The sequence below is a fragment of the Ursus maritimus genome, unplaced genomic scaffold (assembly GCF_017311325.1).
Source record: "Ursus maritimus isolate PB19 unplaced genomic scaffold, ASM1731132v1 scaffold_6, whole genome shotgun sequence".
Taxonomy (NCBI): Eukaryota; Metazoa; Chordata; class Mammalia; order Carnivora; family Ursidae; genus Ursus; species Ursus maritimus.
The window spans coordinates 24334473-24359214 of record NW_024426774.1 but is presented as its reverse complement, the minus strand read 5'-3'; the positions used below and the strand labels follow the sequence as shown (position 1 = coordinate 24359214).

General features: G+C 51.8%; 1 protein-coding gene across 3 annotated transcripts in view; it reads left to right on the top strand.

Annotated features, from left to right (window-relative positions):
• Positions 1 to 24742, top strand: part of GALNT14 (polypeptide N-acetylgalactosaminyltransferase 14) — a 201824-nt gene that overhangs the window by 57604 nt on the left and 119478 nt on the right. The window contains exon 2 of one of the 3 annotated variants that reach the window (XM_040623060.1): positions 18015 to 18104. The exons of the other annotated variants lie outside the window; for them this stretch is intronic. Within the exon in view, the coding sequence (XP_040478994.1) occupies positions 18015 to 18104 (90 nt within the window). The remainder of the gene's footprint in view (positions 1 to 18014; positions 18105 to 24742) is intronic. 3 annotated transcript variants of the gene reach the window in all.

Below are 24742 nucleotides of genomic sequence, written 5' to 3'. Positions count from 1 at the left end.
TGACCTTTGAATAGGGCCCCCCCCAGCAGCTATAAGCATCTCTGTTCCTGAAGACGAGACATGCTGGGCAAGGCCAGCATGGTGTTGCCGTTTCGATGTTCCTTCTGTCCTCAGAGGAACGTGGGACCTCACACCCAAACTGAGCTCCTAGGTTTGTTTATGGGCTCCTTTGAAGACCAGGGACAAGTGCCGGACCCATACTGAATTTGTGACAGGTGCTTGGTGAACAAGTTCGTGTGCAGAGTAACCCCCCAGGTTACCTGGGGACGAAGGCTTTGAACGTGGGTCAGAGTGTGTGTCCTGCCGGATGGGGGCAGGGCCTGCCTGGACTTCACTGGGGCTGCGGCTTATGGTTTGTGTCTTTCCTCCCAGAGGTTCTTGGAGGATGCTTTGCAGAGCTTGGAGGGGAGGGACGGGTGGACGGAGGGAAGATTGTGGCTTTGCTGTTGATGGACTGATTACGCCAGCTCCCTTTCTTCAGCCGGGTTTGGGCCAGCATTGATGGATTTCTCTCCTCCCTGTCACAGCGCCTGCTTCTCACTGAGCAGGGCAGTTCATCACCCCATTGGGATGGGGGAGACAAATGACAGCAGTGATATGAACTGGGGAGGATTAGATAAAACCAAAGAGCTATCACACACAACGGTGGACAGTCATTTAAAAGGAAATCCATCTCGTCGTTGCCCGAGGCCTCTTGGGAAGAAAAAGACATCTTACTACTGCGAGTTCAGTTTTTACAGCTGGGGGTCAGCCTCCAGGGAGCCCGGGCCTCCAGGGAGCCCGGGCCCTGCTCCTGCAGGTGGGCACAACCCTGGACTGCTTCCAGGGCCTTCTCTCGGGACCCCGAGGGAAGCGGGAGGGCTCTGGATGCTGCGTGGGTTCAGAATCCAGCACCAGAGCTCCTGGGCCACATGTCTTTGGGTGAGGCATTACATTTAACTGCTCGATAGTCTGCTGCTTCATTTGTAAACGGGGCTGGTAGAAGCACTTACGTCATAGGGCTGTCGTGAAGAAATAAGTGAGAGACTGCCAGCAAAGTGCTCAGGACACAGCTAGGCTGCAGCAGGTGGGACGTGTGATGTGGATGGCGCGGATTTGGGCGGATTCGGGCTGGCTGGCCTGTCTGCACACAGACACATCCTAATAAACACTGACCTGCTCGCCCTCCCTGTGCGGCCTTGGGGTAGGTAAATAACAAGGAGAAGGCTTCATGTGCCTTCTGAGATACTGACCTTCCTCCTGCCCCTCTCTAAAAGGGAAGATTAAGTGGAGAGATTCTAGCATCTTACTATTTTTTTAAGAAAAGAGCTCTATTGACATAATTTACATACCTTAAGATCCACCCATATGAAGTTTATAGCTCGGTGGTTTTCCTGTATTCACAGGCTTGTACAGCCATCACTGTAATATAATTTTAGCGCATCTTCCTCCCCGGAGAGGAAGCCCTGTGCAAATTAGCATTCACTCCCCATGCCCCCCACCCAGCACCCTGATGACCTCTCGTCTACTTTCTGTCTCTCTGGATTTGCCTATTCTGGACAGTTCGTATAAATGGAGTCCTACAATATGTGGCCTTTTGTGGCAGACTTCTTTCACTAAGCATCTTGTTTTCAAGGTCCATCCTTGTAGCACGATTCAGTATTTCACTTTTTTAATTGGCAAATAGTATTTCCTTGTCTGGATGTACCTCCTTTTGTTCGCCCATTCATTATCTGGTGGACGTTTGGCTTGTTTCCACTTTATTATTACGAATAACCCAGCCTCGGCTTCAGCGCCCCGGGGACGCGTTGCTGTCCTGGGCTGCCGGGGGCTGGTGCTGAGCTGCTTTGGCCGTGCTTCTGGGCTGGATCCTCGGGACTTGGGAGGGGAACAGGGGGAACTCTGCACTTCTCGTTACTGTTTAAAGCAAGTTTGCCTTCAGTCACAGACCTTTCTTGGAGTGCAGCCCTTTCTACTCCTTCAGAAGCCACCAGAATATAGTGCCTGCAGGCCTGGGCCCCTGGTGATGACCAGAGGTTCCAGTTTGGGGAATGAGACTCCAGTTTGGAGTGCCTGTCTGGGCAGGGCTGGGGCAGGGTGGGAAGTGGAGGTACCTGAGCTTTGTCGCAGGTGCAGCTGGGGAGAAGCCACACCCGCAGAAGGGGAGAGCAGACTTGGGGGGGCGTCCCCAGCCTTTCTGCCTGCACCGCCCCCAGATGGAGGCTCATGCAAACAGTAATACTGTTCACGTCCGGACTGCCTGGATTTAGCTCAGCCGCGGGGTGACATTGAGCAGGTCACTGAGCACATCTGAGCCCCAGTCCTTGTCTGAAAAATGGGGTGAGGCATGCCCACTTCATAAAATGTTAATGAAAATTAAGGGAGCTGATGGTCCTGGAAGCAGAGTGTGGCGTCAACAGGAAAGGTTATTTTTATTGCATGAGCAGACATGGACGAGCATCCCTTGGCAATAGGGATAGGCTCCTCTGTCTTTGAAGCTGGTAAACTGAGGCATGGAAGGCAAGCTCCGTCTCAGAGCCCCTAGGGACAGAGCTGGAGACAATGCCCGGTTTCACAGCAGATCCGGTGACCTGTGGATACCCTGCCTTCCTGAGCCAATGTGGTGTCTGCCCTTCACAAACGCCCCTGGAAGGTGGAGCCCGGAGAGCTCCACTGTCTGCGCCTCGGATGGTGTAGAAAGCCGAGGCCTTCCTGGGTCTGCACAGTCCCACTGCGTCACTGCTTTGGCTGGGCTGGGTGTCCCTGCCCTGAATGGGTTAGGGCTGGTGTCCCAGCACCTCAGCGTGGCCTTGGGGGAGGTGAGGGGTGGCCAGTGCCCCTCCCAGCCTCCCCCCTTCTCAGTCTGACTGGACCTGAGAATTGCGTTTCCGCAGCCCCTTGGCTTCCCGCTCTGACTTGGTTTCTCTCTTCTGTTTCTGGGGGGGTGGGGGGGCGGCGTGGGGGGTAGGCCGGCCTCTGGAGGCCCAGGTGGCCGGCAAGGGTGTCCCGGGCAGCAGGGGGACCCCACCCGCAGCCGAGCTCCTGGGCCGCTCTGTACTCCCGCTCTTCGCAGAGACCTGTATTTGCAGCCGATTTTTATCTTTCCGGTGGGATCATTGGGATGACGACGTTTTGGCCAAGATGTAGCTGTTGCCAACCTGTGTCAGCATTTCCGAGGTGAAGAGCTCTAATTAAAGGCTTCCCCGCACGGCCCCCTCCCTGCGCGCTCGGCAGAAGGGACATAAATAAGCCCCTTGTTTCTCTTTCACAAGCAAACCGAGACCCTTAAAGGTGGCTGTCCCCCCCCCCCCCCAGCCGGCCCCCTGGCAGCCACCCGGAGTCCTCGGGCAGAGCAGGTGAATAATGGCTGCTGTCCAAGCCACAGCCTCGCTCCTCTGGCTTCTGACAGGCTCCTGGGTACTTTACCGCAGGGGCGGGTGCTATGAATTCTCCTCCCTCTCCCTCTGCCGGTGCTGCTCTGGCCCCGGGGGTGGCCTAAAAACAGCTTAGCTGAAGAGCGGATGGAAAGCAGCTGACAGTGGGCACACACAGAATGGAACCTCCACAGACTGACGGAAAGGGGAAACGGGGTCATGGGGAGGGGGCACCTGCTGTGTGGTGTCCGACTCTGGGCTAGGCAGCTGACAGCTGTTAGGTCATCTCTCCTACATAGCCACTGTGTGAGCAAGATAAGTAAGGCCCAGAGAGGTTGAGCCACTTGCCGTAGGTCACCCAGCTAGGGAGATGCTGGGGCAGGGATTCGAATCGTGAGTTGAAAGCTTGTGCTCTGGTCATTGTGCTCTACTTGCCTTCCCGTGGGTTGCGTTTTCAGCAGTTTCTGGGGGATATTTGGGTAAGTTATAAGGCACACATGTGTCAAAGCTGGAAGTCAAACCCAGATCAGCCTCTGGCCTTTGGCTCTACTGTTCTGCTTTTCCTGGGCACCCGGAAATGGTTTGTGGGCACCCAGGATTTATTGGACACCTAGGGAGGATAAGCAGGAGGTTTGCTGTAGTCATTCTCAAAGCAGGAGGCTCCCCAGTGCACTTGGAGGGTGATTCATTTCACGATGCTTCGATTCACATAATTTTTTAAATCCGATATGGTGAGCAGGATCTGTAAATCTGAGACCCAGGAGGGGCCATTACCAAGTTGACAGGGCCGGAAGGTGTGCAGCAGAGTTCACTCACCCAGGGCCTTCCTCCTGGCCCCTGACCGGTTCTGGCTAACCCCACCCGGCACTCTGCCGATGGCTGGGTGTTTTACCTACGGTATCTGCTTTGCCTTAATTCTTACTCTGCTGCCAAGTATTCTCCCTGTTTTTCCGATGCAGAAAACGGAGCTCAGAGAGAGTCAAAGACTCGTCTAAGTTCACAGGCTGTAAATAGAAGGGGGGGATTTGGACTGATTCATAACGGCCCTTCTCCCCGTGATCATCTTAGCCTCTCGTGGAGGGAGGAGAGAAGCCGGGGGAGGCTTGAAGACAGAGTGTAGAACATCAGACATTGTCTTTGCCCTTAAGGCTCTGGGGACTTAGAGCATCCACGTAATAATAGTTAAAATAATAAAACAGAAGAGAGGATGATAAAGGACCAGGAGGGACGCACAGACTGCAAATTTAGTGGGAGTCCAGAGCAGGGTGGTCTTCAGGGCTGGTCTGGAAGGGAGAGGTCGGTGTGGGGCTTGCTTCCAGCCTCCTTCCTTGCCCCCACTTTTCATCCCTCGAGTTGAAGCATAGCCAGCCTGGAAGTGTGAGCACTTAATCTGCCGGCAATGAAGGAGGAGATGAATCTCTTTAACCGTGCTAACAGTTTTTCACGGCTCTCTCTCTTCTCGTCCCTGTTTATTCTGGAGATCGATACAGACAAAGGAAAAGTTGTTCCCTGGGAGGGCCTGGCTGTGTGGTTTTAAAAAAAATATCCTTAGTCTTTCTCACCCAGGCTCCTTGCCTTTCCCCCATCGCATTTATTTAGAACAGAGCCGTGTCTGACAAGTGATACCTGGTAGTGATGTTGAATTGGGAGCTCTAATTGGTGCAGCCTGGTCTGTGGCTGGGCTAGTGGAGGACCCGGATGCCCAGATGGTATGGATGTCTGACACAAGGCGCTCCTCTCTTTCCCTTAGACAGGGGTGTTTGCTCTCTGAGCCAGAAGCAGGAGAGGGCTGCCCTCTGGAGGCAGAGGACCCCCTGGTGGGTAGGGAAGGAGACCACTTTGTGGGTGGGGCAGAGGACCCCTAGGTGGGTACCGTGTTCTTCTGGCTTCAGGTCTCAGAGGTATGGGGGTGTCTGGCAAGATCCAAAGGGCTATGTAAAGTGTACCAATCCAACAGGAATCAGTATCCTCTGTATCATATATTTTGATGTGTAAACATAGCCTTGGCTGTTCTGTAAGCTGATTGAATGATCTGGAGAATTAGAATAGACATTAACTTGCAACTCTTTTCCCCAGTGGAATCCTTTTAGTTTGTTTGAAGTCTATGCGAGGCTGCAAATGTGAACTGGATATAGGGGGGCTCTGGTTTTGGGGGACTAAGGTTTGGGTAGACACTACTGCCCCCGTCTGTCTCCTCTCTTTGCCACCATAGGACCTGGGGCTCCGAGGGACATCAGGGAAGCATTGGAGGAGTTGGCCCTGGAGGGTTTTTTTTTTCTAGAAATTGACGATCTCATGTTATTCTCCTCTCGGGTTTGTGCCTGTGTCTAGACTCTCCAGGGAGCCAGGGGAAGCTGCGGGGGCAGAGACTCTGTCTGGAATTTGCTGGTGTCCTCACACACAGTAGGGTCATAAAAGCAGATTTGTACCCAACTGAGTTTCAGTCTCCATTCTCCCTAATATTAAGTGTTTGCAGCAGGAGTTCTGGGGGAAAGAGCTGCCCCCCCCCCCCCCAGGTGGATGTGACACTATTCTGAGTTCTAGAGGAGCTGGCCTGAGCCTTGCCATTCCTCCCGCTGCCGTCCGTGAGAGAGGACTCGGCCCAACAGGGAGAAAAGGAGAATAAAACCCTCATCCTGGGTGTTCCTTCCTGCAGAATTGTCTTTTCAAATCTTTTCCATCCAGGCAAAATAACCCTTCAACTACCGGGCAGTGATTCAGTTCATTCTCAAGATTTTATTGGAACCATTTGGCTCGGGCACTGCATTGAATGCTGGGGGTATGAATAAACTTCAGCTATGATCCCGTTCTCAGGACTGTTCAGTGTGGGTGGTGACAGGAGGCACCTCGGGGCACATGGCAGGGTTATAAGATGCAGTGATCAGTGCTCAGGAGAGAAGCAGGTCTAGAGTCAGTGGTAAGGCTTTACTCTGAAAGGGCCCGGGAACCAGGCGCAAAGTATAAGGAGTAAGAGAAAGAGCATTCTAGGCAGGGGGAATAGCATGAGCACACCCTCCACGCCTCTTCTCTTAGGGGTGCGTGGGGCTCTGGGGTCGTTGGAACATCAGGTCTGCTGGGAAGAGTTACTGGAGGTGAGCCTGGCCAGAGAGTTTGGGTCCCAAGTGGAAAAAGGCCATCTATGCTACAGGATGAAGAGTTTGTTTCCAGGAGGAGAAATTTATGGTCATTACTGTTTTAGGAAGAGCGCTCTGGTATGCAGAGGAGGGATATTGGAGTGAGGAGAAAGGGGGACTCAGTTGTCCTTGGGGGTGTCGATGGGAGCCCAGACTGAGATGGGATGCTTTCCTCCCAAATGAGAGAGAGGAAGGGGATGGATGCCAGAGATCTCTGGAAGTGGAATTAATACACCCATCAATGAACGTGAGGGTTGAGAAGACAATTTAAGAAAGAGGCCACATGTTTGGCCTGAGAAACTGGGCGGAGGAAGTCAGGTGTAGAGAGAGCGCTGTGGGACTGGGAGTGGGCCGTGCGGCAGCCTGAGTTTGCGGGGTGTGGGAGACATCCCCGTGGGGTGCCCTGGAGGGGGTCTGGTGGGCTCTGGGACCCTTGACATAGGGGTGAAGGTTGAGTGGGTGCAGATGAGCGGTCAGGGAGCACTTGAAGGATGGGAAGAGAAACACCGACACTTAAAATGGAAAGAGAGAAGAGGCTGAGAAGAAATGCGGAAGGAAGAGCCAGAGGAGGGGCCTCCGTTGTTTCTCAGAGTCCCACCCTGAGGTGGGAGCAGCCCATCACCCCAGAGTGGACTGGGTCTTCCCTGAAAAAGTCCCAAGTGGGGGACTTCGAGTCAAGACTCTGGCCAGGACAGAGCCAGGGGACCCTGCAAAATTGGCTGTCTTCCGGGCCACGCTGGCTTCCCTTGAAGAGAGGTGACCCGCTGGGCCCAGAGCACCGAAACTAATGGAGAGAGCTGTTTAACTTAAGCACCCCACCCCTGGTGCCGGGGCTGGGCCCCTGGCGGCACGTTGACAGCCACTGGCCCATTAAAGGTGCAGCTCCCCGGGTGAGGCACACTTGCGAGGAGCTGCTACTAATAGCATTTAATAGCAGGACTGTAGTTAATGGTTAGCAAATGTTTTATGAACAGGTTCCTCGTGCTCTGTGAAGGCGGATTCAATTTATTCGGAGTGGATTTGCTTTCCCCTATTAAAGCAGCTTCTGTATAATCAGCTTCTGCCCTCCACCGAAGAGCCGGCTCTCTCCAGCAGCAGTGGACCCTGTTTAAGTGAAATCGGGAGCCCTGGGTGGTAGGCCTGTGTGTCTGGGGGTCCCGCGTGCATTGCTGGCGAAGTGGAGACCCGAGGGACTGGTGTACTGTGGGCAGAGAAAGACGACCGGGACGAGCTCTGGGGTCATAATAGATTCTTCCCGGCCCTGGTAGAAAAAACCGTGACCTCCTTGGCTCCAGTTCTGGCTGGAATACTGGCTGCCCTGTCACTCGTGGGCAAGCCATTTAACCTTCCTGCCTCTGGTCTCTTCATCTGTGAAGTGCAGCTAATAACACCTCTCTTCCTCTCAAGTGTATTGTAGGAATTAATGGCCATGAAGCATTTCAAGGGTCGGGGAGAGGAAAGCCTTGGGATGGTGTCCGTTACGAAGCATTCAAGGAGAGTCGGGAATTCCCGGTGACAGGGAGAGGAAGTATAATTTGACGTTACCAATAAATCAGACAATAAATTGAATTTCTGAGAGTATTTATTCAGAAGAAGTAACATTCTAGGGTAAGTACGTAAAACGTCGAGCTGTTTCTGTTCAGGATAGTAGCAGGCTGTGGTTTCTGTTTTTAATTCAAAGGAAACGAACACTTTTCTCATGGGTACCAGACAGGTGTGGAGGGCAGAGCCTTTAAACCTTTAAAACAAAGGTTTAAAAAAAAAGTGGTGTCTTTTGGGAGATAAAGAGGTTAAGCTTTTCAGCCCTTCAACTTCTACTTAAACGTGAGATGTTTTTTTGATCTTTCTGCTTTTCTTGGAATTATTTTCTCTAAATTACACAATTAAACCAGAAATGCTCGGCGACCGTCGATGGATGACTTCCTGGATGACTTCCGTGCGGTGCTGTTCTTCCGTGAAGGGCCTGTGTTTCTAGACGATTGCGGGGCGGGGGGTTTGTTGAGTCGTTTATGTCTGCTGTGTTAGGTCTTTCTGTTGGGAAGGAAATTGAGACGTTTAGGAAATGTGAGAACTAGGTCTGGTTCTGGCACTTAGTAAATGTATAACTTTGGATGAGTCTTTGAACTCGGTCCAATCCAAAAAATACGTCGTGTCGTAAGGCCCACTTCATGATGGACAGATCAAACTGGACATCCTCTGTGAAAGCTCTGTGTGCTCTCCCCTGTGGGCATTTATTGCCAAGGGGAAAGATAAGGAAAGGAAGAGGACATCTGGAGGGTGTCATCCCCCAACCAGGGGACTCCCTTGGGGTCAGCCCGACCTCCACCTTCGTCCCTCGAGGAGTGGCCCCCTGACTGCTGATGCTTTGCCTCTGAGCCCTCTGTGCCACCAAAAAGACTCCCCCCACCCCAGAGTGGTTCTGGCCATTCTGGACAAGAGCTATTCTTGATCTGTTCACCAAGAACAAGTTGCAAGTAACCTGTTCTTGGAGTTGGTCACTAGTTCTACGATGGAAGGTGACTCCCCTGGCTTGCATGGGCCAGGCATCCTGCTACATCCATTACACACACTGTCCCACTGAACCCTCAAGGCCCCCCATGATGAGGCAGGTGTTGTGGTTCCCCTTTCATGGGCCGGCAGGCTCAGGTTGGTGGGACACTTTGCTCAAGGTAGCATGGCTAGGGAGGGCTTTTAGCAGTGGGGCTCCGGCAAGCAACAGCTGGCACACACAGAGACTACAGCTGAGGGGACCTTAATGAAGGGGCTTCTTAAAGATCTGTGGGCGGGGCAAAGGGGGCCAGCCGAGGACAGAGCAGCCCCCAGGGACCAGCAATAGCAAGAAGCAGTGATGCCGTGAGACTGGAGCGGCAGGGAAGGGGTGGTGTTCCCCTGGGTAGGGCACAGAGCGGGATGGAAAGGATCAGAGCCAATATATGTGGGGGCACAAATGGAGAAGAACCAGGATGCAGACCCCAGACTCCGACGTCAGATTCAGGGCCCATTCCATTTCACTACGCTGACCAGTTATTCCCACTCCCAGGTGGGGTGCAGTTGCCATGTGAGGTCCTTGCTCCATGACAAAAAAGAGAAGCACCTGGTGATCTTCCTGGCATTATAAAGAGGGCTGTTGCGGGGCGCCTGGCTGGCTCAGTCGGTGGAACATTCGACTCTTGAGTTCGAGTCCCACACGGAGGGTAGAGTTTACTTAAAAAAAAAAGAATAAAATTTAAAAGTTAAAAAAAAAAAAGAGGGGGCTCCTGGGCGGCTCAGTTGGTAAAGCATCTTCCCTTGGCTCAGGTCATGATCCTGGCGTCTTGGGATGGAGCCCCATATCAGGTTCCCTGCTCAGCATGGAGTCTGCTTCTCCCTCTGCCCCTCCCCCAACTTGTGTGCTCTCTCTCTCTCTCTCAAATAAATAAATAAAATCTTTAAAAAAAAAAGAAAAGAAAAGAAAGAAAAGAGGGCTATTGCTTCTCCTGCGGTGCCCGAGCCAGGCCCGGTGCCCCTTTGGCTGAGTTGGCTCTCCTCGCTGGCCCCAACTTTACACGTCCACAGTACAGCTGCTACAGGTGTTTCAAAATGTTTTTTCCATCTTTGTTACTACCTTGAAATTACAGCAGTTATTAGACTACTGTAGGATCTTGTTGTTGAAAGCATTAATAAAGCAATAAAAGTATTACCACATTAAGTTTTAAAAAAACATTTTGAAAAACCATCTTTGAATATTATCTGTTTCCTTTGTACCACTATGCACTTTATTTTGTGCATTCATAAGCATTGTTTTGAGAAGGGCTTCCCATGGCACACATATGCACAAAAGGTTCCAGAGTCCTAGGCTCAAAGGTCTCAGTCATAGAACCTGACCAGTGACTCCCCAAGACCCAAGGTTGAGAGCCCTGGTCAAGCTTCGGGGTCGTTCTCGTCCTTTCTGTCTCTGGATTCACTGACTTTAACACTGATCGTTTCTGAGAAGCACAATTCTGAGACAAGTGCTTCCTCAGAGTGTGATCCATTCATCCCTGCCTACCTCAGAACCACTGGGGGAGCTTATTAAAATGTAGACTTCCAAGACCCCACCTCAGACCTACGGATTCAGAACTGGGGGAGCGGAGCCTAGTAATCTGCATTTGACATGTTTCTTGGGTGACTCATGGGAGTACTGCTATTTGAGACCCAGAACCACTGCTTTAGATGGCTTGTGCCCTGGGGCTTTTAACTGGACCCGAGGTTCAGAATTGTCAATTGAATTTTCAAGAACACATCAAACTTTTTTTTTTTTAATTTTTTATTATGTTATGTTAATCACCATACAGTACATCATTAGTTTTTGATGTGGTGTTCCGTGATTCATTATTTGCGTAGAACACCCAGTGCTCCATGCAATACGTGCCCTCCTCAATACCCATCACCGGCCTATCCCAATCCCCCACCCCCCTCCCCTCTGAAACCCTCAGTTTGTTTCCCAGAGTCCATAGTCTCTTGTGGTTCATTCCCCCTTCTGTTTACCCCCCACTTCATTCTTCTCTTTCTTCTACCGATCTCCCTGCTATTCCTTATGTTCCATAAATGAGTGAAATCATATGATAATTATCTTTCTCTACTTGACTTATTTCACTTAGCATCATCTCCTCCAGTCCCGTTCATGTTGCTGCAAATGTTGTGTAATCGTTCTTTCTGATGGCTGAGTAATATTCCATTGTGTATATGGACCACATCTCCTTTATCCATTCGTCTGTTAAAGGGCATCTTGGCTCCTTCCACAGTTTAGCTATTGTGGACAGTGCTGCTATGAACATTGGGATGCATATGGCCCTTCTCTTCACTACGTAGGTCTGTATCTTTGGGGTAAATACCCAGTAGTGCAATTGCTGGGTCATAGGTTAGCTCTATTTTTAACTTTTTGAGGGACCTCCACACTGTTTGCAAAGTGGCTGTACCAACTTGCATTTCCACCAACAGTGTAAGAGGGTTCCCCTTTCTTCACATCCTCTCCAACATTTGTTGTTTCTTGCCTTGTCCATTTTTGCCATTCTTAACTGGTATAAGGTGGTATCTCAGTGTGGTTTTGATTTGTATTTCCCTGATGGCTAATGATTTTGAACATTTTTTCAAGGAACACATCTAACTCTTAAACCAAGCTACACTCTGTTTGGATAAAAGCATGCAAGCGAGGAGAATCATGGCTTTCCGCACTGTATGTCCACGTCTCTCCTGGGTCCCGTCCAGCATCGCTAGAGGTCTTCTGGTCAGGCTAGGCTGTGGCTCTTTGCCGTCCTCTCTGGCTGGGCCTCTCTTCACAGGAGAAATAAAGCAGCTAGTCTCTGTACTATCAGGGTCTCTTCCCCAGCTGGAAGGTAGGAGAACTCACAGATCCACTGTCCAGTCCTTCAGGTGGCCAGTGGTGGCCAGGGGCTGGCCAGTGGGGAGCCTGTCCCTTGGCAGTGAGCCTGCTCAGAGGCCTCCTGGGACACGGGGAGGCCTCCCCCCCATGACCCGATGCTCTGCAGACTGGTGGAAGAAACCGTCGAGTGGCAGGGGACCCACCAGTGCTCTGAGAGCAGATAATGGCATAATGGTCCCTTTGGCTTCCAGCAGCTGGAGTATCAGCCGACCTGGGCTCTTCTGTTCCCACCCCGAAGTTTTGCATGGCAAAGGCCAGTCCGTTGATCAAGGGAAATGACAAGGCTGTGGCTTATCCAGCACCTTTAGGCCTGGCGTTTCTAGTGCTGCCCAAAGGTCAGCTTTCAAGGGGTAACTGCTTGTGTCATGAATGCTTCCTGAAATACTAGAATAAGTGACAAGCAGTTTGCTGGCACCTTGCCCACGGGTGTACACTTTCCAAATTGTCATTAGCCCTTCTGAAGATTGCCAGTATTACACGGCTGATCCATTTGATAGCAGTGAGCCTGAAAATACATCGTGTCTGTGCTGTGAATAATAATTTCAGCTTTCATTTAAATTGCTCCTTTTCCAGAGCATGATTTCTTTTATGAGCAGTATTTTTGTGGCTGACTCCTCCTTTGCTCGGATAGCTTGGTGGACAGAACTGTGGCTCAGCGTTTCCTGCTTGTGGTTCTGTACGGGCTCGAGCCTCAGACTTGCCACCCAGAAAATCGACGGATATTTCCAATCTCTCCACCCTGAGGACCCTTTAGTACTTTTAATTTCACTCTGTGGCTTCCTGTCTTGCAGGATCTTATCCACTAAATAAGCAACTCTGATATTAGGATGCTTTTGTTTTCCCACTTTCAGGAACCAAAATATATTTACTAATTAGAGTTTCTGATTGGCATGGGAGCCGGCGATACTCACTGCGTGGCTATCATCCCAGTCAAAGGCAAAGAAATGTGACATCTGATGTCTCCTGCAGGGCTTTATCAAGCAAATGAGGTCCTCGAGGCTTTGGAATATATGTGGAGAGCTCTCAGTGCCCAGTTACGACATTCAAGGGCCCCTGGAGGTTGGGAACCCCGGGTGGTTGTTCTTTCTGTTCATTCCTTCGTGTTTTCGTTGATGCAGCACACTTCTGCGGCCCGGTCGAGGGGCTGGGTGCCGACGAGGCAGCATCGAGTGAGCCAGACCAGAGTCTGCTCTAGGCGGAGACGGAGAGCAAGTAAGGAGAGGCCAGGCAACCGTAGATGCCATAATAACGATAAAACGGGGTGATGGGATGCAGAGCGGCAGGGGCGGCTTCAGATCAGGCAGATGGGAGAGCCTCTCGGAGGAGGGGGCCTCTGAGACTGGAATGACAAGAAGGAGCCAGCCATGCCGCGGTTGTGTTTGGTCACATGGACAGAATGGCCAGAGTAAGTCCACACATATGTAAATAAGACTTTTGTCTTATCTCAAACCACTAAAAAAAAATCAGAACAGCCATTAAGTAGACAGCTCCCCACAGGGGATCCAAGCATTTGTCACACTTCCTTGAAGCGGCCAGGTTACTCGTCTCTCTCCCTAAATCAGGCAGGACCCTGACTTGCCCTCCCCACACGCACAGAGCCTAATGCGGTGCCTGGCTCCGAGGCGGCCTGCACTCAGTTCGGCGGGTGGATGAAGGATGGAGGAAGGAACGCGTTGATTTGTACTGTCCTCGGACTTCGCATAAGGACCCCGTGGTGGGCTTCTTACTCTGCAGTCACCGGCGCTCAAAGGTGGGCAGGAACTAGTCAGAGAGGTCTTCCTAGCCCTGATCGGATTCACTAGTCACCCGAACACTGTGGTCTGAAGACCAGCGTCAGAAGAAAAAGATTAGTCCTTCATAAAGTAGGAATGCCCGGCCGTGTCCCCTGTTGAGGAAGCGTGGTAGCTAAGAAGCCAGTGTAATCAGAACGGAGTTGCGTTTGCGTTCAGGCCACAGATGGAACAGGTGCCTCAGGGGAAGTGATGAAATATCCCGGCTGGGGTGATCCCTGGATGCATTTTTGTGGGTCTTCTTTTGAAGGGTGGTTCCCAGGAGCCACACCTGGCCAAGGTCTGACCCATGGCTGTCCGTGCTGGACATGAGCAGACAGGAGGGCACGACCAGGCTGGTGGGGAAAGACGGGCTGAGAAGAGTCCCTCCCGCCAGGTGGGGGGCGTGCTCAGCTGTAGGCGCTGGCGGGCGCGATTCCACCTGCGGCCAGTACAGGGTCGGGGCTGGAGTTGTCTTCAGTCACTCATCCGCCGGGGAGGAGGGTGGTATCCAAGGTGATTGTCCTGGCAGGCAGGGCCCTCCACCCGTGATGCTGGGGTTTAGACACTGGACCTGAGGATGGGCAGAGGGTCCCAGAAAGGTCCTGGGCAGGACACTAGCCCAGGCCTGCAGGTACAGGAAGTGGAATACAAGGGGAGAGGCTGGAGCCCCGGGGAGGGCTGGTCGGGACCTCTGAGGCTCGGCTTTGGCGTGTGCATCAGACTCAGTTCCTCAGCTTCGGGTTGGGCCTGGGCTGAGTGAGGGGCCCCAGCTGTGAGGAACAGGAAGGCGAGGCCCGGAGGCTGGTGGCCACATAGGCCCTGATGCTGTAGCTCTCCTCTGTGGGAGTAGGGAGGCCAGGTAAGATAGAGGATTCCCAGTTAGATGGTCTCTATTTCAGAGAAACAACGATTTTTAAAAATTCTACGTGTGTCCCAAATACTGCATGAGAGGCATTTGTAGTTGACCTGAAATTAAAATGTAACTGGGCATCTAGTAGTTTTATTTGGTAAGTATGGCAATCCCGATTTGAAGGCAAAAGGCGGAAGCTCCCGAAGAGCCCCATTTCTGAAGCACCTGCAGCTCGGCCGTCCTGTGCAGGCGAGGCTGGTGGAGCTGGCGCGTCTCCTCCACCTCCCGGGCGTGCTCCTGTGAGTCAGCCGCGGAGCTGGGGGAAGGGGCCTGAGTGGCCTGCGCTGGTGCAGAGGGAAGGAGTGGCTGGGCCAAGGGGAGGAAGGGTGTCCTGATGTCTCCCTGGGGCCCAGGCTTCTGCGGAGAGCAGGCAGGAGCGCTTTGCTACCCATCCTTGAACAAGGGAGTGAAGTGAAAATGCTCAGCTCTCCACTCTGTTGTTTGACCTTGAGTATGTCCTCTGGCAACCCCTGGGATGTGACCTTGAGGATGTCATGTACCCGACTGTATGGGTCAGTGTTTCTGTTCACATCTCTGCTTCACAGAGCGGGAGGGCCAAGGCTCGCAGGAGCACAGGAAGATGAGGGGCTCGGGGTCTTAGTGCCCACAGGCCCTGGGCCGCCTCACAGATGCTACTCCTTTCCTCCACCCTGTGAGAACTGCGGGCGGGACAACTTCGAAGGACCTGTGGCCTGCCCCCGGAAGCTGGATCCCTTGCGTGCTGTTGGAGAGCTCAGCACTTCGATGAGCGCATCTCCTTGGGCAGGTGGCGTATTTGTTGTCCTCACTGAGGAAATTCTGTCAGCCCCGGGGCACACGTGAGTGGGGAGGAATAGGACGTTGAGTGATGTGTTGTTATTTTTGAGTTGAAAATGAAAGGCGGGGGGGAAATGTCCACTGAGCTATTTTCTGAGATGTTTGTCACTTACTGACACTTTTGAGTTCTGGGAAAGACATCTTCTTAAGACAATCAATATGAACTCTTTTATTTCAGTGACTGAACGGTGCAGCTGTGGAAGCCCCTGTGATGGGGTGTCACGGTCTCTAAACCGACAGAGGGATGTCAGCAGGACAGTGAAGGCAGCAGGTGCCTCTGACCCTGCCTTTGATGTTCTGGACTCTCTGCTTCCCTTGTCCTAGTCAAGGCTTTCTAGAGAACCAGAGTTGGCATACGTGTGTGTCTGTAGAGCTACGTCTGCGTGTGTCTGTCTCTCTGAGAGAGATTAATTTTAAGGCATTGGCTCATATGATTGTGGGACTGGCGAGACTGAAAACTACAGGGCTGGAAATTCAGGTGCGAGCTGATGTTGCAGTCTGGGGTTTGAAATTCATAGGGCAGGCCAGGCAGGTTGGAAACTTAGGGAGGGTTTCCAGGTGGCCATCTTAAGGAGAATTCCTTCGACTTTGCGAAACTGCAAAACCTTGGTCTTTGTTCTTTAATTCATGGGGTGAGGCCCACCCATGTTAGCGAGGGCAATCTGCTAGACTCAAAGTCTGTTGAGCTAAATGTTAATCTTCACTCCAAGTCTATTGATTTAAATGTTAACCATATGTCTGAGATACCTTCTCAGCAACATTTAGACTGGTGTTCACCCAAAGACTGGGCCCCATAGCCTCGCCCAGCTGACAGAGCAGATACATCCCAGTGAGCTTGTCCAGACCGCTGAGTGTGCAGAGCCAGCCAGAGATGCAGGGGGAGTGTCGGCCACGTTCAGGAGAACATTTCTCTCCAGTAAGGGGCTGGGCCACTGGCTTTTCTACAGGTGGTTTGCAAAAGTCAGAGTGTTCATCTTCATTTCCCCTTCTCTTCTCCTTATTATGTCACAGTCTTGTTTGCTTGGGAGAGATCCCTCTTTGTTCTCTTAAGGCCTTCAACTGATTGTATGAGGCTCACCCACACGACAGAGGGCCATCTACTTGACACAGAGTCTATTGACTGTAGATGTGAATCACACCTAAAACGTACTTTCACAGCAACATCGAGGCTGGTATTTGACCAACTGGGCACTGTAGCCTAGCCTGGTTTGAACAAAAAATTACCTGCGTACCTTCCCTCTGCCTCATCCTGACAATTGAGAGACTCTGCTATTGCCTTGGATGAGAAGGGTATGACCACCTGTCTTCAGAGCAGAGATCTGGTGTGATGGGAGCAGACCAGGAGCTCGAGAGACAGGGAGGGTACATGCCTCCGTGGTCATATTCACCTGACGCACAGCCCCTGCCCAGCAGAAGCTGGCGCAAGATAGGAGAGGATGGAAGGGCCCAAAGCCACTTTCAGCAGTGGGGGTGGCGGGGCATGGGGGGGATGGGAATGACCGCCAGCCTTTACCTCCCTGGTCAGGGATGTCACTGCTCCTTCATGGGCCGGGGATGAAAATCCCAAACATGTGCAGCTGGAAGCAGGTTCAAAAGGATTCCATCAATGGGCTGCCCGACGGGAGCCCAGAGCATTCCATGCGGCTCAAGGCTTTCTACCCAGTTCATTGTATCCTCCACCCAGGGACCTTTTCTTGGGATGCAGAAGGTTTCTCTGCACCATCTTCCTGCCTGATTCCTTGGGCTGCCCCCAGGTCCCCCACCACCCTGCCCATGATATGGAGAACTCTTTACTTCCAGAAGGGCTACACACTTTTTTAAAAATTTAATTTTTTAGTTTAGAATCCTCTTAGACGCACAGAAAAGTTGCACAGCTAGTACAGAGAGTCCCCGCACACCCCTCACCTAGTTCCCCCCCACGTGATCATCTCACACCCCGTGGAACATTTGTCACAATTCGGAAACCAACATGGGTGCATGACTCTTCACTCCAGACCTGATTTGGCTTTCACGGTTCCAGGCTCCGGGGCAGGGTGCCACATCGCATTTAGTGCCCGGGCACGCGGTCTGTGTGCCACTTGCTCCTTCCCACCGCGCCCGGCCCCACTCTCCCCACCTCTGCTCCCCAGCCCACGTGTCTCTGGTTGAGGGTCACTGACCGAAGCTCATGGGCCGTCTGATCTTCGTTCAGAGGCCTGACCGGAGCTTCCTTCCCTCTGGCAAGCTGGGAGGAAGGAAGCCATCCTGGCCACCTGGTAAATATTTTACAACATCTAATGGAATCGAGTTGTTTACTCGGCAGAAAATAGAAAGGCATTAGTTAAAGAAAGTAACAAGCTGGCCGGTTGCTGAGTCCTCAGGTTTAGCGAGAGGCCCGGGAGCGTGAATGATTTCCATTTAAGGGGTTTTAGTGCTGGTCTGCAGCTAGAACATCCCAGAAGTGACTGGTTTCTGCTGCTTCTCGGGGCGGCACCCTGGCCACCAGAGCCCCAGGAGCCAGGATTGGGAGCCGGGCTCCTGCAACCTCGAGCTCACTTAGGCTCTTGCTGGGCTCAGTTCTCTCCCCGGAATGTCCCCCCTGCAAACCCCATTCCTAAGTTGTTCTCCCTTTGGCCTCTTTCTCCCCAGCCTGACGTCGGTCCGTGCTCCTTGGAGGTGTCTTGTGGGGCCGTGGACCCCATCCTGAGCCTGTCATGTCTGTGCCCTCCTGGATCCCTGGTGAGCTGTGCCCATCCATACAGCCCCTCGCCCACAGCACCCGGCCTTCTCATCTGGAAGGAGAAGCGTGGCCATCAGTACTTGGCCTAGAGACAGAGGGAAACAGGGCCGCTGATGGTGGCTAGACAGTGGCAAGCCCCACATCCCCTCATGGCCGCATGTGCCATTTGTTTCCTGCTCCTTTGAGCCCCTCCCCGCCTCCTGGTCCCGCTCCTACTTTTTCATACTTTGCCCCCCAAGAGTTTCATTTCACAGAAGAGTGAGATAAAAATGTTTATTATTTAAACCAAGGCATATAAAGGCTGTAGTAAATTGTTTTGGTGCCGTTTACAAGCTGTGCATTGTAGTAAAGTTTAATGTGAAGTCAGAAGGGAATCAGTGAAGGAGGTCTGAGCAGAATCTCGAATGAGGGGGAAATGGATTTTATGGACCCACAGGTCTACAGTTTGCTCTCCGCCTGGTACGCCTTCTACGAAGAGCACCGTCTGCTTCGGTCCCCCCTGCTTTGCTCTGTGTCTTCCTCTGACCCCCCCCCCCAGACTGCAGACTTCCTCTGCCCTGTACCCACTCCTCCTCGATGCCGCCCGCTCACCCTCCAAACCCGTACCGCATACACACCACAGTTCAGGGTTTCTCCGCGACCAGGGGCTGGAGACTGAGCTGCCAGCGTGGTTCCAGTCCTCTACTCAGCGCCGCGCCGGCCCCTGGTCACCTGGGAGCCAGGTCCTGGAACCAGCCCAGCCCCGGCCTGGAGCATTACGGAGCATTTGACTGGACTTCAGAGATTTCTGAGGAACCTTGGGTCATCTTTCTTGGTCCTCTTGAACAATAACTGTTCCCACTTTGAGCATTTAATGAGTCTTGTGTGTGATACGTGAATGAGCTGAAGACACAGACCCTACCCTGAGACGGGGGATCTGAGGCAGATGACAGCTAAGTAGAGAGTCAGCTGCATGGAGTAGGGCAGACGAGGATGTCAAGGAAGCAAGGAAGTGGATATGTGTGTTCCACGGCGGAGAGCTGGCTGATAAAATACACTTCATGAGGACATGCAGGGTTTGCAAGGACGGCACAGGGTCTTTGCAATGGCTGTGCTCCTCCCTTCTCATCTGTGAGGGAGGGCTGGCTGGGCAGGGGGAGGGGAGGGGAGGAAAGGGAGGAAGGGGGTGCTGTGGGCTGGAGGGAGCATTTGTCCTGTGGAAGGCGTCCTGGCAGGAATGAGCAGGTCGGAGGAAGGGCCTTGACGTCTGATGAGTGGTAAGGGTCGAGTTCAGCCCTGATCATGAGGGCAGGAGGGGCTTCTCTGGGGTCTGGGGCAGGGCATTGACCTAGCCCAAGATCAAGAGGCAGAGCCACAGCATAGAGTGAAGGAGTCAGCTCAGAGCTCTTGTACCTCGAGTAAGAAGAGGATGAGACCATGGTTCATAGCGGGCATTTCCGCAGAGGGGAGCAATGGCAGAACTCCCCAGGAGGATGCGGATGTTGGTGTGGGAAGATGGACGAGGCAGGAGCTGGTCTGGGAGGCTGTTCCAGGGCCTGGGCACTCCGACTCTCTCTTTTATTTCTGCTCCTGAGGATCTGGCCATCCACTGCTTTAGTGTCCAAAGGCTGGTGAGTAGTCAGGGTTGGAATTGGATGGGCGTGGGGAGAGGGCCTCCCTCAGGCTTGGGGGCTTCCAGAACAGGTTTTGCAGTCCAGGTCCCATTAGGGTTATCAGCTTAAGAAGAAGTAGAGCCCTATCTTCCCTTGTCAGCGTCCTCACAGGGGAGAAGTGGCTGGTTTGAGGCACATTCGGGCACACCTATGTCCCCTAGCCCAAAGCCACAGACAGAGCCAGCAGGGCCTGTGGTTCCTGATAGAGAGCAGGAAAAACAGAACATCACGGGTCTGCTGACCCCCACCCTCCCACCTGGTGTGGACAGCACTTACACCAGAAGTCCTCCTTGGGTGGTGTTGAGGTTATCCCGGACCCTGAGCAAGCCCTTCTGGGCCCGGCCAGGTGGTTTCAGGGCCCTCCTGTCTGGGCGGTTTCTCCCAGAGGGCAGGGAGCGGCTTCTCGGATGTTTGGAGGCATCCCACACGCTCAGCAGCTTTGGATTAAAATGTTCCGAATCTACCTATTATAGACCCTAAGCTGGAACCCCGAGGGACTGGTGCTTGGCTGGCTGCCTGTGCTCCCGGAATAGGTCGGGTGCTGGAACTGGAAACGGGCCTGGAGATGAGGTGGGTGGGCAAGCTCTGGCTCCCACAGCTCGTCTCTGGCTGGATGTGTCCTCTTTCCAGGACTCGTGGCCAGTAAGAAGCTTCTGGCACAACTTTGTCCCCTTATGGCGTGAGACTCATCTGTGGAGATTCTGGTCAACATGCGGATTCCAGGGCCTGCTTGCCGAGTTTGTGATTCACTGTGGCCCTGGAATCTCCATTTTGGAAAAGCTCTCCTGGGTGATCCTGTCCTGCAGCCCAATTTGGGTCCCCTTGCTCGAGTCCCCCCTCCACTCGAGAAGGGAGCCCTTCAAGGTCACGAGACCAGGCTCTGGAGAATTTGGATATGGAAGGGAGACGGGAATACCTTGGGCTCCTGGCCCTGGTTTTGAGTTATGCCGAGGTAAGACCTGTTGCTTGTAGTGCCATCAGATCTCAGAGTAAGGGGCCTCAGGAAGAACCAATTCCAAAGCTACTGGAGCCCAGTGAGTGGCTACAAATGGAAGTCCAGCCCCTGGGACTCCCTGCCGTAGAGTAAAGTGATAGGGTAAGGAGCAGCATAAGGAGGATAAGGGGCTCTAGGGTTGCCATGACGTAGGATTACCCCAGCAGGTTCACCTCCTTCCCCAGGGAATGCTGCCATGCTGCAGAAAAGCCTGTAACAGCCCACATGCTGACTTCATGTCAGATGTTCGCCTCCTGCCTTCCCTCCTTGCCTCACCGGGTGTGACTGGGGGTGTGGGGTAGGTGGGGCGGTAAGGCGGGCCTCCTCCATGCTCTTCTCAGCAGCCTCAGGTCTGCAGCTTAGCCTCCTGCAGGGCAGTTCCCTGCCTAGTTCTCTCCTGGAGGAGTGCTCATTCCCCCAGCTGATGGCCGGCACTGTGCACCCTGTGTTCTTTAGAGTTCTACCGGGAGGGTGATCTGTGCTGTGAGATTAGCCTTGGACAAGGGGAAAGACCTGGATGGAGGGTGTTTCCAGTCACGCTGCCTCCTCCTCGCGTCTGAGCCCAGGTGAGGGACTCAACGACCCTGAGCTTCAGTTTCTCCATTTGCAAAAGAGAATTTTGATGTTTGTCCTGCCTTCCTTTTAGAAACATTTTAAAGTGAGCTGAGAGATGGGAGAAGATCTTGAAAATTCTAAAGCAAGGCCTGTGAACTTGAAATGCAGGACATCTATGAGTAGGCTAGGCAGTGAAGAATGGTGGGAGCAGTGAGCTGGAAAGCAAAATTAGATTCAGTTAGAAAAAATAGGTACTGTAGGCTCCAAATAATGCAAATTTAAGGGCCAAATTTGGCTAGTAGGCCAACAATGAACTCCTACTGTGAAGTGTCATTCAAAAGCCAGGTGACCATTGTGAATTTCCATACCACACTTAAGACATTTTTCCAAACAATGCCCAGCTAAGTAGTTTATGCCTGGATGTATATGTGTGTAGAGACTGTGAGAGTATGGGCTCCCGGGTCAGCCTGCTGAGATCCAAGCCTGTCTATAGTGCTTGGGCACATTATTTCACCTTCCTGTGATTTCTCTCTCTCTCTCTCTCTCTCTCTCTCTCAATCTTTCCATGTAAAATGTGGATGATAATAGCACCTATTATCAGTAAGGATTAAATGAGATACTCCATGAAAAGCTTAGCCCAATGACTGCTTGTAACTTAACCTGCCCAATGAAAGTATAATAATATTATTATTATTGCTCCTGTATTGTAATATTATTCTCTGCTTTGTTGCACAAAGGATTGGAGGGCCGTATGCAGTAAAAGCAGCATGGTGATAATACAGAGTAACAAGTAGAGGTAGAGAGTAGGAAGTTAAGAGCAGACAGAAGTCACCACGGAGGTCTTTAGTGGTTCCTGTTGCAAAGTGTGCAACTTTTTTTTTTTTACTTTCAGTTTTCCAGATAACCACAGAGAACAGGGAGAACTAGCCAGTTACAAGCTTCTTATCAAAATGGGGGAGCGATCAGAAAGTTCTTTCTGGATCCATGCTTGTATTTTGTTCAAGAAGTGGAAATGAATTTCATCCTTGATTCACGGGCTGTGCATGTACCTGGGAAACTCGGGGACGTGGGGTTTGCTAACTGGCGTTTCCTCATTGGCGTACTGAGCCCTGCTTGCACCTCGAGTGTTGTTGAACCTTGGTTGGACGGGGTGCTGATCCAGGCTGGGGATGATGGTGGCACCTATGCCCCTGGATGGTGGGACATAGAAATGACCCCCTCGTGGGCCAGTTTTCTCATCCTCCCACATGCCCCAGATCATGGGTGATGTTCATAGACTTCAGCAGTCCCATCCTTGCCTGCACCTGTACCTAAACCTCTCCCTGCACACCTGGTTATTCTTCTCGTCCCAGCGTGCAAATAGCTCCTGATGTCTGCCTCCTCACCTCCCTTCTTGAAGCCCTTTCTGAAGGTTTTCTAGATGGTGATTTTCTGTGACCGTATTGGTTTGAATTTCCAGTGCCTTTGATGAATCAGACACCCCATACTTCTAACTACCCAAATGCACTTGAGATAGAATGTAGCCAGGATGTCATTTCTAGCAGACTCCTTTCTGGTTTGTGCCCTGTTAATGTAGAGTATTGAAGTAAACGCTTCTAGAATACAGACACCGTACCTTGGTTTATGTTGCTCTGAATTCCATCCTAGGCACAGAAGGACACTTAATAAATCAATGTCTTGATGAAAATGGTGGTGTTGTCAGTAAATGATAATAATTGGGGCTGCAAAAGAGAAAACGTTACTTGATTTGAATGTGAACCTTGGGTTTTCAGGGGAAAGCCAGCTCTATGCAAGTTTCAAGGGGTGCATATTTTAAGGGGGCGGCGTGTTGAGTTTGCAAGCACAACGCCGTTGCGGAATGAAATGAGCCCTATGCTATTTATTGCTGAGTCCTTGCAAGTTTTCTGCGAACTCCGATGTGTCAAGACAAAAGGCTTGTCTTTTCACAGTGCCGTGTGGCTTTCAAGGGTTTACGAATGGGAACATGAAGAAACAATTCCATGCAAGAATTGATCTTTGAATGATTTAATGGTCTTATAATAAGTTGCTAGTCCTTTTCATATTATAGAGAACAGTATATGAAGTCGGCAGTCAGGAAACTTAACAGCATTCTCAGATGGTGGGCTCTCTTAAGATGCAGTGAGGCACCCTATAGCCTGGCAGGCCCATTCCCTGGTCATCCTTTGCCTTGCCCCCCGCCCCCCCCCACCACTGATTTCATCACTGTTGTGTCTTTGATTCCATGGCACCTTGTAGAGACATCTGATACCGTATTGTGTTTCCATTCTTTGTCTACAGGTTGGTCTCTCTGGACTGTAGGAAGGGACTGGTGTGGTGTGATGTCTTATTAATCTTTCTATGCGTAGGACCTCCCATGTAGTGGGTCCTCAGTATGTATCTGTGGAATGAATTAAATAATTTTGGGAAAGCACCAAGAATAAAATCACATGGTCCCTCCCTTCCTGGTAAGGCGGAGGACCGTAGCAAGTTTTAAGCCCTTGTCCAGAGCCCCATGGGCAGATGTGGCCCTGTGGGGATTGGATCCTTTGCCTTCCATCTCCGAGTGCAGAGTTTTGGGCTGAAGTTATTGAGCTGTGGTTTTTCTCCTCTTGTTTGTCTACATGGTTTTTTTTTTTTCTTCTTCATTCATCTGTTCATTGACTCATTCCTACGTTTATTTCTTGAACAGCTTACATTGAGCTAGGTACAAAACAACACAGATAAAGAACACTAACAGAGCTTTTGTTTTAGCAAGGGAAGATAGCCAGTAAATAATAAGCATGTTCAAGAAGGAAAGTATACAGTATGTCAGAAGGAAATAAGTGCTGTGTTTGAAACAGGTGAGCAAAGTGGGGGATTGGAACTACTGAGAAGGGGCAGGTGGTGGGCTGCAGCATTTCATGGGGTGAGAGTGACAAAGGTTGAGGATTGAACAGAGACTTGAAGGGGGTGAGGGATTCAGTCTTGCCAATATCTGGGGGAGTGTGTTCCAGGCAGAGGAAAGAACCAAAGCAGTGTTTCCAGTGTAAGAGTGTGCAGGAGTGCTCGAAGAATAGCAAGGGGCTGGTGTCACCGCTGTGGATGGGCCAGGTGAGGGTAGAGGGAGCAGGAGGGGATGACGCGAAACAGGTCACCAGAACCATGTCAGGTAGGGCCTTGTAAGCCAGAGAAAGGACTTTGGCTTAGATCCAGAGGAAGTGAGGATCCACTGGTAGTTTGGAGGAAAGGAATGAGATGACCGGACTTGTATTTGAAAAGGACCATCCTGGTTCTTGCACTAAAATAGGCTTTAGGAGGGGAAGGTAGAAGCAGTGAGACCTATTAGGAGGCTGTTAAAATAATCCAGACCAAAGTGTGGTGGCTTGGTTCAAGATGGTGGCCGCAGTGGAAGTGGTGAGAAGGACAGATGCTGGATATGCTTGTTAAGGAGAGCCAG